This window comes from Loxodonta africana, chromosome 11 (assembly GCF_030014295.1).
Source record: "Loxodonta africana isolate mLoxAfr1 chromosome 11, mLoxAfr1.hap2, whole genome shotgun sequence".
NCBI classification, from domain to species: Eukaryota; Metazoa; Chordata; class Mammalia; order Proboscidea; family Elephantidae; genus Loxodonta; species Loxodonta africana.
In genome coordinates, this window is record NC_087352.1 from 60,109,089 (window position 1) to 60,124,586 (window position 15,498).

At 40.7% G+C, this 15,498-nt stretch overlaps 1 protein-coding gene across 1 annotated transcript in view; it reads left to right on the forward strand.

The window, feature by feature from the left end:
• SKOR2 (SKI family transcriptional corepressor 2) overlaps positions 1-15,124 on the forward strand; it is a 36,137-nt gene extending 21,013 nt beyond the window's left edge. Inside the window, exons 6-7 of the mRNA XM_010586739.2 lie at positions 7,447-7,514; positions 15,062-15,124. Of these exons, the coding sequence (XP_010585041.2) occupies positions 7,447-7,514; positions 15,062-15,124 (131 nt within the window). The remainder of the gene's footprint in view (positions 1-7,446; positions 7,515-15,061) is intronic.
• Positions 15,125-15,498: the final 374 nt, after the last annotated feature.

Here is a 15,498-nt window from a genome sequence, read left to right on the forward strand (position 1 = left end):
ATGCAAAGCAGGAGGGAGAGGAGAGTATTAGTGCTGAGCTCTAGAAAAGGTCATTTCTGCATTGTCTCACACTTCTTGCTGTGGTTCTGAGTGGTGATGAGGACTACAAGAATGAGTCCTGGGCATGGAGAAAAGAACAGTTGTCACCAAGCTGATTCCAGCTCGTGGTGCCACCCATAGGGTTTCCAAAGCTGTGACCTTTCAGAAGCAGATTGCCAGGCCTTTCTTTTGAGGTACCTCGGGGTGGGTTTGAAACCCCAACCTTTGGGTTGGTAGTCCAGTGTTTAGCCATTTCACCACCAGGGGCTCTGTGGAGAGAGTAAGGATGAAGATCAGAGAAGGAATGAGGAGGAGAAGGAAGAAGAGGAAGCAAGTCTCTACACTTGCTGAGACAGAGGCTTCCAGAGCTGCTCTCAATAAGTACGTCTCGGCTGCATCCTGGAGTGGATAACCTTGATAGGGAAACACAGGAAAACAGGAGCTAAAACAGCGATACAGAAATGGCCATTCACCGTTAGAAACGAGGCAGAGAAGCATGGCGATTAACAGCGAGGGCTCTGGGTTTGGACACAAACCCCCCTACTCACTAGCTGAGTAACCTTAGGCAAGTTACCTCTCCCCTTTCTCAACTGTACAACAGTACTGGTACCTACCTTATGAGGCTGCTGAGAGGATTCACTGAGTGAAATGTGCAAAGTGTTTAGCATAGTGACTGACACACAGTAATTACCAATAAATGTGAGTTGTTGTTACTATGTACCATTTTAAAATCTAGTACTTACATTCCTACAAGGAACTTTATAGTAAACCAGCGATATGAGAAACCAGAACTTGTGGAGATTTACTGGGCTGTGGTCATAGAGAGTGGAGCCAGCAGTGAAACTTGTTTTGATGCCAGACAGTGAGTTTTACTGACAAACTGAGTAGGACATAAGAAAGGGTGGGAGAAATGTCATCTAGGATTGGGGGGAAATAGGTGTTTGGGGAAATGGATGAGGAAGGGCTTCACCCTTATCAAAGTCACCTTGAGATGACAACAGAACAGCTGGTCAAACGTGTTTCCAATGGCTGTCATGTTTGATTGGACAAGAGGAAATGTTTTGAGGAGACCCCGCCCCTCAATGTGCCATCATTTCAAACTCCTCTTCCAATGATCCTGGTCTGATCATTCTCGCAGGTGCAAATCCAGGAGTCATCTTCCACCACATTGTTTCCATCTCCCCTAGGGAATCTGTCTTCTTTTCTCCCCTAACACTCGTTGTTGTTAACTGCCATTGAGTCAGCCCCTACTCATGGCAATCCCACATGACAAAGAAGAATTACTCCATAGGGTTTTCTTGGCTGTAATCTTTACAGAAGCGGTTCACCAGGTCTTTTCTCTGCAGAGCCGCTGGATGGATTCGAACCACCAACCTTTAGGTTAGCAGCCGATTGCAAACCACTTGTGCCAGCCATGCTCCTTAATGCCCTGTCCAAAAAACCAAACCCACCGCCTTTGAGTTGATTCCAATTCATAGCGACCCCATAGGGTTTCTAAGGCCGTAAATCTCTACAGAAGCAAACACATCTTTCTCCCTCAGAGCCACTGGTGGCTTCAAACCACTGACTTCTCGGTTAGCAGTCGAGCGCTTTAACCAACAGGGCTCCTTTCATGCCCTACATTTTCCTTTATAATATCATTCCTCCCTTTGCCATAGTTTTTATTTATTTTACTTTCTTCCTACTGTTGTTGCTGTGTGCCATTGAGTTGATTCTGACTCATGGCGACCGTATATGACAGAGGAGAACTGCCCCCTAGGGTTTCCTAGGCTAATCTTTACAGGAAATCGCTAGGTCTCTGATCCTGCAAAGTAACTGGTGGGTTGGAACTGCTGACTTTTCTGTTAGCAGCCGAGCACTTCACCACCGCGCCAGCAGGGCTCCTCCACTACTCCACTGCACTGTCCATACACCAGGAAAGGGCCCTCTCAGGGTGTTCCCTTGCTGCGTGTTCCCTTGGTGTATTGTGGGTGCATAACATACTCTCAACAAATGGTTGATACAAATTTTGCTGGCATATTCAGAGAGATTAAAACTGACAAAGATGAGATTGGATCATGAAAACTGTTGTACAAAGGAAATTATTGAGGGCTCATGAGTTGGATTTGTACGTATAATCACAAATTCATGGCACTTGGGACAATTGAGGGATTTGTACGTATAATCACAAATTCATGGCACTTGGGACAATTGAGGGAAAAGGCTGGTTGGTTATTATAGGGAAGGACTAAGTGGGTGGAACAAATAACTGGGGCTTTCAGAAAAGCTTAAGTAGTAGGTTTTTAACTGTGTTATCACTGAGTAATTCGTATTACTTATTTCTTACAATTACTCTTCCCAGTTACTGTTAAGATGACTTCCTATTTAAAAAACAAAAACAAAATGACTTTTTGCCTTTGGGACTTAGGTTCTTTAAATACCCGAATGTGGTTGTGAGCATCTATCACCTGTGGGTATTACTAGATTCATTATATATGTTTAGTGGTTTCCTTCTTTCCTTCCTCTCTCTTTTTGTTGCGTTCCCTGGAGGATGAGCTATGGGGGAATTCCAAAGCACTGTATAGATCAAGAGACCTGATAGTGTTTGAAGGTGGTGATAACAAAATGAGGATTATGTAAACAAAATGAGCTAAAAGCCTGTTGCTTGGGGAGTAGGATCTATCGAACGAACCAGTTGTACCATATGGTCCCAGGAATGTGGACTAGATATTTTTTATTGCTGTTTAGAAAACCCCTTTTAATTTTTCACTGTCCAAATATGCAGTGCACAACCCTTGCCACCGTGCTGGCCATCATGCATGTTGCGATTCATTGTTCTCCTCTGCTACCTCTTTTGACACTATCGTTTTCCAAAAATATTTGGGTTTTAAGTGATTCTTATTAGAGAGATTGGCTTAATGATTTTTTAAAATCTCCAATTAAAGTGTGCCTTTATTAACTTTTAGAATATAGCAAACATTTTGTATGGCCTTTTTTTTTTTTGGTTTATTTGTCAATAACAATCTTTGTGTCTCAAAATTTATATAGATGGCGTTGTAGAAATTTTTAAATGTAAAATTTTTTAAAAAACCAATGGAAGAGAACAAAAATCACCCATAATCTTCCCATCTGGAGATAACTGTTAATGGTTTGTAGTTTCTGCCTTTTTAATAACCAAACCAAACCAAAACTGCTGTCATCGAGTTGATTCCACCTCATAGCGACCCTATAGAACACAGTAGAACTGCCCCCATAGAGTTTCCAAGAAGGACCTGGTGGATTCAAACTGCCAGCCTTTTGGCTAGCAGCCATAGCACTTAACCACTACACCACGAGGGTTTTTTCCACCTTTTTAGTGCATATTAGATCCTTTTTTAAATAAATAAATAAAATGAGATCATATTATATACACGTCACTTTTTATCTTCTATTTTTTTTTTTTTATTTAACATGAGCCTCTTTCCATTACTAGAGTATTCTATGAATATATCCTCAAGTTGGACATAAGACCCTTAAAAAAGGGTATGAACTTTTTTTTAAAGATCTTGATATATAACTTCGGGTTGTTTTCTAGAAAGGTTATACTAATTTACTCCCATCCTTGGAACACCATGTATTATCGTCATTAATTTAAATGAAAAATAATGGTATTTCATATTATTTCCTTTTCTTTCATTGCCAGTGATGTTGAAAACTTTTCTATGTTTATCATCCATTTGTATGTTTTGTGAATGCCTGTTTATATTCTTTCCCCATACTTCTTTCGATGTGTTCTTTTTTTTATTGATTTAGTATGAACTTTTTATAACTAAAATATTAATTCTTTGTCATGTTTGTTGCAAATGTTCTTTGGTTTGTATTAATTGCCTGTAAATGTTGACTGTGCTGTTTTGTACTTCGGGAGTTCTGTTTATGGTTTTTATCCTAACAAAGTTTTAAATTTTTGTCTAATCAAATCTATAAGTAGTTTCCTTTTTGGTTTTTGCCTTTGAGGCCCTTCCCCAACCTCAAGCTTATAAAAATATTCAGCATTTTTTCTGATACTTTAATGGCTTAATTTTCTTTTGTTTTTTGCTGAAGGAATTGTATAAGTATACCACCACAGAGCAGAAAGCATGCATTAAGTAAGGTCTAGTTTTCATCATTCCACTCTGGATTACCCTTAGCCATTTCCTCCTCCAAAATCAGAGTCTTCTGGAATTAAGGGAGATGTCCCAGTTAGGTCAGCTTCAGGCAGACCCTCATACCTAATCCATCTCAGCTAACTATTCTGGTCAGAGACACCTCAGAACTCTAAAGGGAAGGAGGAACCTATCAAGGCTCAAAGGAAATTCTGATTCAGATCTGTTTGGGATGTGCTCTTGCATTTTGAATCCACACTCATATTCCTGAGAGCATTTGGGCCACATCATGGGACCAACAGTGTTGAGACCAGGGCAGTTTGTAGGGGGTTGGCTCCCCTGTTGCCCTGGCTGGCCCATGGACTTTGACCCGCCCTCCAGAGCAGCCTGACATGGCAGAGTGGGTGCCAGCTCCTCACACAGTACCTCACTCCTCATTTTTATCAGTGTAAATCAAAACTACCCACTCTCCCTTTTCTGGCACAAGAAAGACAGAACTGGGTATCTGAAATACTCGAAATCTTGAAATGCTAGAAGAGGAAAGGACCTTAACAGCCACATGGCTCCACATCCTTGTTTCTTCAGATAAAGGTCTGAGCCCTAGAGTTGGGTAGGTATTGTCGATGGACGAATCCAGACTTTTGCTGGATATTTCAGAACTTTCTCCACTCCTCATTCCTTAGCTGAGTGCCAAGCTGGTGGGCCTTGGAAATTTAAAAAATATTTAAAACATAGCTTTCTGCCCTCTAAGAACTCACTGTTTACCTGGACTTTTGTTAGGTGCTGTTGAGTCAGCTTCTGACTTATAGCAACCCTGTGCACAACAGAACCAAATGCTGACTGGTCCTGTGCCATCTTTACAATCGTTGCTGTTTGAGCCCTTTGTTACAGGCACCGTGTCAGTTCATCTCATTAAGGGTCTTCCTCTTCTTCACTGACCCTCTCCTTTACCAAGCATGATGTGCTTCTCCAGGGACTTGTCCCTCCTGATAACATGGCCAAAGTATGTGAGACAAGTCTCATCATCCTAGCTTCTAAGGAGCGTTCTGGCTGTACTTCCAAGGCAGATTTGTTTATTCTTCTGGCAGTCCACGATGTATTCAACATTCTTTGCTAGGAGACAGTTCTAATCGTAGTATGTATTATGGATAGTTTAGTAGAGGTATGTACAGGGTGCTGGATGAGCACAAATGAGGGACAACTAACCCTGGCAGCGGGGTGCAGGAGAACTGGAGATTTTCCAGAAGCGGTAACATTTGAACTGGGCTTTTTAAAAAAGGAAGGCATTTTCTGTGAGGGTAAGACCATCCAGGCAGAGAAAACAGAGGGGCAGAGGCGCAGAGGCTGAAGTACGGTGTGTCTTGAGGACTCCAGAGTGATTTGGTGGGCCGTGAGGGTGAGGAGGTCGCAGGAGAGAAGGCCATTTTCCGCCACACCCTCTGCTGCTGCCACCTGAGCCCCTTGCTGTTGCCCATGCCTCCTTCCATGTCTTTGCATGGAGCACCTTCTCTACTCAAGCATTTCCTTCCCCTTAACTCCCCAAACCCCTGCAGGCTCTCCCTTGGCCCTTGCATTGCCCCATGGACTCACCACTATTGCAGCACCATTCACATCAAATTCACAGGTGAGGGTAGAGACTAGATCTTTTTTTTTTTTTTTTTTTTTTTGCTAACACATTATAATACGGTACATGCTTGAGGTTGGGGAAGGAATTCAAACAGTTTAAAAACCAAAATCCAACCTGTTGTCATCGAGTCAATACCGACTCATACGGACCCTCTAGGACAGAGTAGAACTGCCTCATAGAGTTTCCGAGGAGCGGTGGTGGGTTCAAGCTGCCAACATTTTGGTTAGCAGCCAAGTTCTTAACAACTGTGCCACCAGGCCTCCTCAAACAGTGTAGAAACATAAAAACCAAACAAAACCAGTTGCCATCAAGTCATTTCTGACTCATGGTGACCCCATATGTGTGAGAGCAGACCTATGCTCAACAGGGTTTCAATGGCTGATTTTTCAGAAGTAGATCACCAGGCCTTTCTTCCGAGGTGCCTGTGGGTGGACTTGAACCTCCATCCTTTCTGTTAGCAGCCAAACATGTTAACTGTTTGTACCACTCAGTGATTCCATAGAAGTGTCGATGTTAGACAATAAAATAGCAATATTGGCTAATAAATACCCAGAGTCTCATGGGGATAAAGGATTTATTATCTTGAAAGCGATGGGAAGCCATCTGAGTTTTTTAAACAGGGAACAGCAGAGATTTAAAGAGTAAGGGACAGAAAGCCAGGTGGCCAGTTGGGAAATTGCTGATGAAAAGCTGTCTGCATTTGGGAGGTAACAATGGCAAAGAGAGAGAGAGGAGAGAAGGGAAATGGAATACAGGGATTCACACACCAGTTGGCTGTAGAGGTGAAAGGCTTTGAAGAAGAGATGATGACAACGTCTCTGTTTTCTCCAAGCTGCTGCTCTGTTAATCACAGATTCATTATGAAATCATATTCATTTCTCATTTAAAGCAGAAGAAGCCTAAGTCAGCCAAGTCTACACTTTGAAAAGTCGCATGGAGAAGATGGAACAATATGAAATACATTTGGAAGTAATTTCTTTCCTTAAATGCAATAAAAATGACCAATGTGTAGAAGGGCATAGGTATTTTACATAACAATATTTCTTAAAGCTCCCCCTGGATTAGAGTGAGGCGAGGCCTATAGAACAGGACAGATCAAAAGAAGACCGTAAAATAAGGACAATCCAAGGTAGACGGTTTGCTGGTTGGGAGAGTCTGGCCAGAGTATGTTTATCACCCCCTTAGGAATGAGATGAGCTGCAATGAAGACAGACAGGCATAGTTTAAGGGCCCATATCTTATTCATCCCAAATGCGTTACATGCACAAGGGTCAGCATTTCCTATGATCAGCTCTGCCTGAGGTTTCCCACCCCGCCACGTGCACTGGAGTCCTGAAGACAGTGGAAACTCTCAGTGCCTGTGAACCACAAGGTGTGCAAAGGTTAGGGGGCCGTGAGCGCACCAGATATTTCTGAATAATTGTTACATGCAAGGGGTCATACTAGACGGAGTATGAGATACCATGAAATATAAGATACAACCTTCCCCTTTCAGGATTTACTATTATGGTTAAATGATAGAAGCCTGAAAACATTTCTTCAAACGACTATATTATTTACTAAAAATCAAAGGAGGGGGGCTCTGCCTATGAGACTTTCGGCAGTGCTTTTACTGAATATACTAAAAGTAGGTTTTGCAGCTTAATTATAATTTCTTTCTCTATTTCTCTCTCCCATCAGATAATTTTCAGGATCAGATGAAAAGGGAACTAGCCTACCGAGAAGAAATGGTGCAACAATTACAAATAGTAAGATGCATTCCTACTTAAACAGTAAATGCAATGCGATTTGGTTTATTTTCAAACCAGGCCATATGTATGAAACTGCTGATGTTTTTGCCATGGAATCCTTTGGTCCACTTACCTCTCAGCTGGTTGAGATGCTAATTATCAAGAGATTTACTTAGACACAGGATAAACAGATGTGTCAGGACGTTTCCTCGAAATGTAACTACCTGCCATGTGTTAATAGACAGATGTCTGTGGGCGAACCAGAGGTACCTGGATTTGCTTCCTCTGCGCAAACTTCCCACCCCTGTGCCTGAATGTCACACAGAAGCTCAGAGAAGGGCAATTGTCTCTCATCTTCCCCTCCTTCCACTACCCAGACCTCTGCTGTCATTAGAACTTAGCGTAAACACTATCGATTACATTCACTTGAAGGATGATGAAAAGAAATGAATTATTTCCAAAAGACGACTGTTTCTCACTTTATCCTAATCATTTCAAACAGCGGACAATGGCTAAGATCTGTTTATACTGGAACAGGAGGATGTTTGATAAATAAATGTGGATTTGTTCCTATCCCTCTGAATTACTTATCCTCTGTCCTGATGCAGGTACATCTGGTATTGTTCATTGGTGCTTTTCAGGCAGTCTCCCGCCTCCTCATGAGTTGTTGTTGTTATTAGGTGCCATAGGGTCCATTTGGACTCATAGAGGCCCCCTGTGACAGAGTAGAACTGCCCCATTTCAAGAGTAGAATGGGAAAGATAATTTCTGCTCAATATTTGTAAGATATTTTTAATCTCCTGGATAAAGACACATACTGATCCTTAGTGGTACTCACAGCATGATTATTATAACTTGAGTTGCTTGATATTTTGAGCTGGTCCATGATCCCTTCGTACCATTAAGCATGTATCTATGTGTACATACATAGAACAGCCATAGCACTTAACAGCTACACCACCAGGGTTTCCACAACAGGCATCGCATAATTCCCAAAATTAGCGAAGGTACACCAAGGCTAGCATCATAAAAATTTGAAAAATAGATACGAATTTCCCTCCTGCTTCTTGCCCTTCTTTTGTGTCCCCTGCCATGAGATGCCTAGGGTTTTCAGACTGCCTGCAGCGCCTAACGCTGTGTCTAGCATCAAATGTTGTTGTTGTTAGGTGCCATCGAGTCAGGTCTGACTCCTGATGACCCCAAGTACAACAGAACAAAACTTTGCTGGTCCTGGGCCATCTTCATGATCATTAATATGCTCAAGTCCATTGTTGTGGCCACTATGGATTTTGAGTGTCTTTGAACCTAGCGGGCTCATCTTCCAGCACTATACTAGACAATATTCTGTGGTGATCCATAGGGTTCCAATTGGTTAATTTTCAGAAGTAGATTGCCAGACCTTTCTTCCTAGTCTGGCTTAGCCTAGAAGCTCTGCTGAAACTGGTCCACCACGGATGACCCTGCTGGTGTTTGAAATACCAGCAACATAGCTTCTAGCGTCATACCAACAATCAAGCCACCACAGCATAGCTTACTGACAGATGGGCAGTGGAGCATCAAACAGCTATAAGTAAACATTTGTTGAACGAATCACTGCCCATGGATGCCCCAGACCTCCAAATGTGGCACCCTGATCCAACGCTGATGCTCTATTAGAGCTGTCCCCTTAATTCATTTTCAAATTTCCCTGTCTTGGGCCTAATTTCCTCAAATGTTCTTTTGTGCTAAGCGACTACTACCAAAACTACTAAAGGAAATCATACTAGTGAATTATGGGGAGCTTATGCAGCCCTGTCTAGTAACAGACCCAGCCTTCACGGCCAGCAAACTTGAGTTCAAGTGCCAGCTCCTAAAGTTCATTAAGTGTCAGTTTGCTCAACCAAAATGCAACTGTGGTAAGATTTAACTCAGTGCCTTGACGTTGTTAGTTGCCACTGAGTTGGCTCATGGTGACCTCATGTATAACAGAGCTAAGCATTGCCTGGTCCTGCACCGTCTTCAAAATGGTTGGTATGCTTGAGTCCGTCATTGTGGTTATTGTGTCAGTCCATCTCATTGAGGGTTTCCCTCATTTTTGCTGACCCTGTACTTTACCAAACACGATGTCCTTTTCTAGTGATTGATCTTTTCCGATGACACGTTCAAAGTAAGCGAGCTGAAGTCTCATCATACTCGCTTCTAACGAGCCTTCTGGTTGTATTTCTTTTTCGGTCTTCCTTTGTCCAGCTTTTATATGCACATGAGGAAAAGTGCCTTGGTAGAAATACTGTGGGGTGTAAGTGAATAATAAACATAAAATGTATATGCAAGCCATAAAGTGCTGTGCCAGTATGAATAATCAGTCTAGTATCCTGCCCCTTCTCAAAGTAGTGTCTCTAGTAGTGGAATTATTTAAGCCCTAGTGGCTAGAGGTATTTTGGGGGAGGAAGGACTTATGTTCACATTAAGAATTGCTTAAGAATTGTGGTGGCAGATTTTATCAATAAAGATACTTGAACAGAAATTGACCATGTCCCTTATTCAGCTGGATATATCTCCTAAAGTACCTGGGGGAAAATGTCTTTACAAACTTCTAACTAAAGATTATCAAGAAATTGCTAGATATAACAATTTTTTTTAACAATTATTGGTTTTCTCTGTATTTGTAGTTGAATGACCTAACTCATCAGTAAATATGGTTACATACTTTGCTCCCTGAGAACAGAACAATTGACTCAAAATTATTTTATATTTAAAGTTTACAGAGCATATATTACAGAATAGGCATTTTTTTCCTCAAGATGAAATGAAAACCCACCCTATCCTGTAATCGTGAAGAATTCAAATATATGAAAACCATCATACTCTGTAATGATTCCCACAGACCCACAACGCATTCATGCTGTGTTGTTACACAGTGTTCATATTCAAAAGACTTATATCAAAAACATCTTGGGTACCATTGCAGTAGGAAGAAAACTTATGAATTTCTTTGGCTCCTGCATTTTTAGATTCTCTGCTGACGATAATTTCTGCACCACTGCTTCTCTTTCCAGTTTGTTAGATGCAAAGTTGTGATGGCTGTAGAGTCAAGTGATTGATCTCTTTGTGCATTTATAAATGAATGTGCATTTGTCTCACTGTGAGATTTAAAGCATACCCAGAGTTCATTTATTTAGCATTTATACACGGCCACAGCTAACTTAGAAATAGTTTAAAATTTGAATTTTATAGTACTTAACACAGTTTGCATTAAAGTCTCCCACCCTGCCCTTAGTTTTCAAATACTTAAAATGTTTTTATTTCTAAATAAGACTTATTTATGCAAACAAAGAAATATGTGCCTCTTATGATGAACCAATATAACCAGTAATCCAGTTGCCATCAAGTCAATGCTGACTCGTGGCAACCCCACGTGTGTCAGAGGAGAACTGTGCTCCACAGGATTTTCAATGGCTGATCTTTTGACTATAAATTGCCAGGATTTTCTTCTGAGGCACCTCTGGGTGGGTTCAAACTGCCAACCTCTCAGTTAGTAGCTGAGCGTTTAACCATTTGTGCCACCCAGGAATTCCTATAAACCAAAGTAAAAGTTTTAAAATTTAGCAAGTTTGTGAGATTTTAGTGTTTATTATAATAAATAGCAAAGACTTTCTCATTTACAAGTGAATTGTGATTCTAGGAGAAATTCGCCCAATTTTAAAAACAAAGAACAACATTCCTTAGGGTTAAGAAGAAGCTGAAGTTATTTTATTCAGTGAATAACCTTTTGATTAAAAATTTTCCAAGGACTGGGATATAGTAATTTGTGACATGAGCGGAAACTATTAAAACTCTTATAATGCCTTAATAACCTGTTTTTTAAATGGCTCATTTGGCAACAATGATTTAAGCAAGTACATCTGTGTGTGACCTAATACTGCAGGCTTCTTATAAAGATATGCTTTTTCTTAGCCATGGCTCTCGAAGGACATTGTAAAGCTGCAACACAGAGCCCATGATAAATGGCTAAGCCAGACTCCTATCCTTGGAACTTGCTGGATCACTATCAACCGGCAGATGGGCCTAGGAATTGAGCTAGTCTTCAAGCGCCCTCTGCTGTTTCTTCAGAGTGCTGCAGTCATATGCAGCCAGAGGGAAACAGTCTCAAAGTTGTTCATTAAAAGCCTCCATTAAAATAATGTTCAATCAATATATTTAGAACTAATGTTTGTTCACTGTGGACTTGTAAAACAGCAGTTTGCAGCTTCCTGATGATGGGAGGGTAGTGCCTCCTCGCAGGGAAAGGAGCGATGGGTCTTTATTATTGCTGAAGGAGTGCTCCTTGGCAAGGGCATAGCTCTTCAGTGCGACGGTCTATTCTTGGAGGCCCTCCAGTATTCATTAGGATGGGAACTTGCCCAGATTTCTACTGTCTCAACCCAGAGGATTTTGAAAATATATTTTACAAAGAGATAGAACAGTTACTATATTGCAGTATATTTTTAGGAAAAAAAAAAAAAACCTGGCCAGGAGAGGAGTTTGGTTTTGTGGCTAAATATACATCAAAAGGAGGGCCCTGCAAGTCAGGTGCTTTGATGCAAGTCTGAGCTTCCTTGGAAGCTGCCTTGGGATTCTCTAGCAGTTAACAGACTTGGACTATAGCGCATCATTTTCCAATTATTCACCTACTGCCAGTGCAGCTTAACAACGCCATCAGTTGTCTCTTAGTTGCATAGGCATTCTTCTTCTCATCTCTCTCCTTTTTTGAGATGTTGACGCACCTGAATGGCTGAGCTTAGTCTCTGTCTTGGCGCAAACTAGGAAGTTAACTTCTTTGAAAAGATTGATTTTTTTGATCTACTAGAACCAACTGGGTAATTTAGAAGTAACATAATACCTTGAATTTTTTTCCCATGCCGGTTTTGGCGATTTCTAAGCTCATTGAGATGAAATGACAGCTTTTGTAAGTCCCACTGTAGGGTTAAAAATTTTAAGTGGAGCCTCCCAATTCTGAGTTCCCACCTTGGAAAATGTTTGCTGAGGTCTCCATAAATCCAGTTTTGCATGTCATTGAATTTGATGCACCATCAGTTATAAGAGGCCCCATTGTTTGATGTATCAAAAGCAACAAAGCATCCAACTTATCAATTGTAAGATGCATCTGATTTCAGGGGTGTTTAAATGTGACGGGGGGAAAATATGTCTCAGAATCAATGGACTATGGTAGTTTCCATGAACAGTTAAGCGATATGCCAATATATTCTTTATTTATCATCCGTGATTTGGGGCTTAGAATTAAAAATACATCATTCTAAGATGATCCAGTTTAATCTGATGGATATTTTAAGTTAAAACCATGCATAGTGGAAAATCATTACTACAGATTTTATTCATTGCTAGTCTTGTCTTACTATAACCATTGAAATTATATGAAAGCATATTTGTGTTTATAAAAATTATAGTCTGAAAAAAAATAAAATATTTGAACCAAAAATATATGTATTACCTTCAGTTCACAACTTTGTGCTTTTTTGTTTTTGCTATGGTGGCTTGGGTTGTATTTTGTTTTATTTTAATGAAATAAACACCACCATCAATGTCAGAGTGGCTTTAATTCTGCACACAACTTTAAATTCCAGTCTGGAACTTTGAGGATCAAATGAGCTTATTTGGAAATGTCCTTTTTTCCTGAGTCCTTTTTTCTTTTCCTTCTCAGCTTTCTGCCTTCATGGAATGCTACCTTACTGTTTCTTGGGGTGGGCCAGGGCATTCTGACTTAGATCTGAGAGCCACTCACGGGTGGTGTTTACTTATCTTGTGTAGTAACCTGGCAGAAAACAGACACTAAATCTTTGTTGAGGACTCTTTCCAAATGTGAGAGTAGTACAAACACATTTCATTGGTTATTCCTCTTGCCCAAAAGTTTATATGGGTTCCACGTGTTACCCTAAATAGTAGAATTCCATTCAAGGCGCTGTAACGTCATGCATCTAGAGAGAAAGGTGAGCCAAGTGTGTTAGCATATTACAGCATACACCATAACGGAAAACCAAGGTTCAAGGGCATCTTGTTCATAGCAGGTGTAGCATAACCTAGAACGAAAAGACTAAGTAACTAGAGTAGGTCCCTGGGTAACTGTTCTTGTCATGGCTATCTAGCTGATCTCAGCCCGCATTCTAAATGTGAGATTAGGACACTGGATTTTTTATGCATTATATGAATCATTCATTTCAATGCTGCTGTCCATGCCCTTTATCAGATACATGCCTATCAGATCCCTCCATGTTGTGATTGTGTGTCAACACAGTGAAATGTTTATCTTGTTGTTGTTAGGTGCCGTTGAGTCAGTTCTGACTCATAGCGACCCTTAGATGCCGTCTCGTCAGTTCCGACTCATAGCAACCCTATGCACAACAGAACGAAACATTGCCTGGTCCTGTGCCATCCCTACTATTGTTATTATACTTGAGCCAATTGTTGGAGCCACTGTGTCAATCCATCTCATGGAGGGTCTTCCTCTTTTCCGCTGACCCTGTACTTGTTTATCTTAGCCTCCCCCCTCCCCATTAAAAAGACTGATTCAACTGATCAGTTATTATGGTAAAATGGTCCACCTCATCTTGGTCACTAACATCACTGTGGATTTGTAGCTTCTTCCCATTTATAAACGTTCATATTCATGGAATGGTAGGCCAGAAGAGCAGAACTTACAATATGCTGGGAACATAAAGAATGCATTGTGTTCAAAGACATTGCCTAATTGTAATGAAAATAATTTTATTTTCCTCAGTGCTATTACGTACTAGCCAAATTTCAAGTTACATTCTAGGAGGCTGATTATTTCTTTATTCAAATCTTTAGAATCCTGAGTTCAGCCTTGTAATGATGAAGGTAGGTAATATAATGACAGAGTACCTTAACTGGGGTTAGTGGAGAGGCAAATCTAAATAATAAATGTTCTCATTTCAATCATGTGAATTTTCTAATGAAAAGTAGCGTATCAAATGTGGTAGGTTTTCATTCAAAGCTCTGGTATTCAAAAGTATTTTTCAAGTTTCCAGGTAGAATGCTCAAGGGTCATATTTTCCATTCGGTGCAAGTATTTCTGATCCTTCTTATTAGTTACTGGTCAGTTACCCAGGGTAATAGTCTGTGTTTAGTCTTACTTGTGATTTATAAGGATAGCATATTTCATGAAGAAGTCACTGTAGTAAAACAAAAGTTTACACCGAACTCACTTGTAATCACGTCCTTGTATTGAGACCTTGGGCATGATAGCGTCGTAACTCAGTTTTCAGGTAAAAATAAAAAATAATAGCATATATTACAGTTTGAAAAAAAAACTTTTTTTTTTTTTTGCAAAACATCACCTAATCCTTCAGCATCAATTCAGTGTGGTCACCCATTCTGGCCTCGGTGTGCTTTTTAACAGGCCAGAGAAGTGCCATGCCCCAGGAGCCCACAGTGCCAAGAAGATGGAGACCTTTCTCCTTTGCCAAGGATCCACTGGCATTCAAATTGTTAGGGATGATGAAGGGTCTACATTACACTTTTGTCTCCAAGTTTAGCTTACCTGTATGGTTTTGCTTGTTTTTATCTTACAGATCCCCTATGCAGCAAGCTTGATCAGGAAAGAAAAGCTTGGTGCCCATCTCAGCAAAAGCTAAAAGGTGAGATTGCCAGGGGAAAGAGATTTTCTTAACTCTCCGAATTGCAGTGCTTGATCATGTTCTTTACTGGTGTATTTGAAATAGCCCAAGGAATTGGTAAAGTTGCATCCTGTGTTTAGGCCTATACACTGATGTACTTCTTGGGGATGGGGCTTCCTAACTGAATGACTAAGTGCTTACAAATTCCATGGAAGATACCTAAAACTGAGAAAATTCTCTCTTCAGTCTGCAGAAGTAATCTTCATTCTGTTTTGAGATTTTCTCCTCTTTATGGTTCTGCCTGACTCCTTTGTTAAACCATTTGCCGTGGAGTTGGCTCGGACTCACAGCAACCGCATATGTGTCAGAGTAGAACTGTGCTCTATAGGATT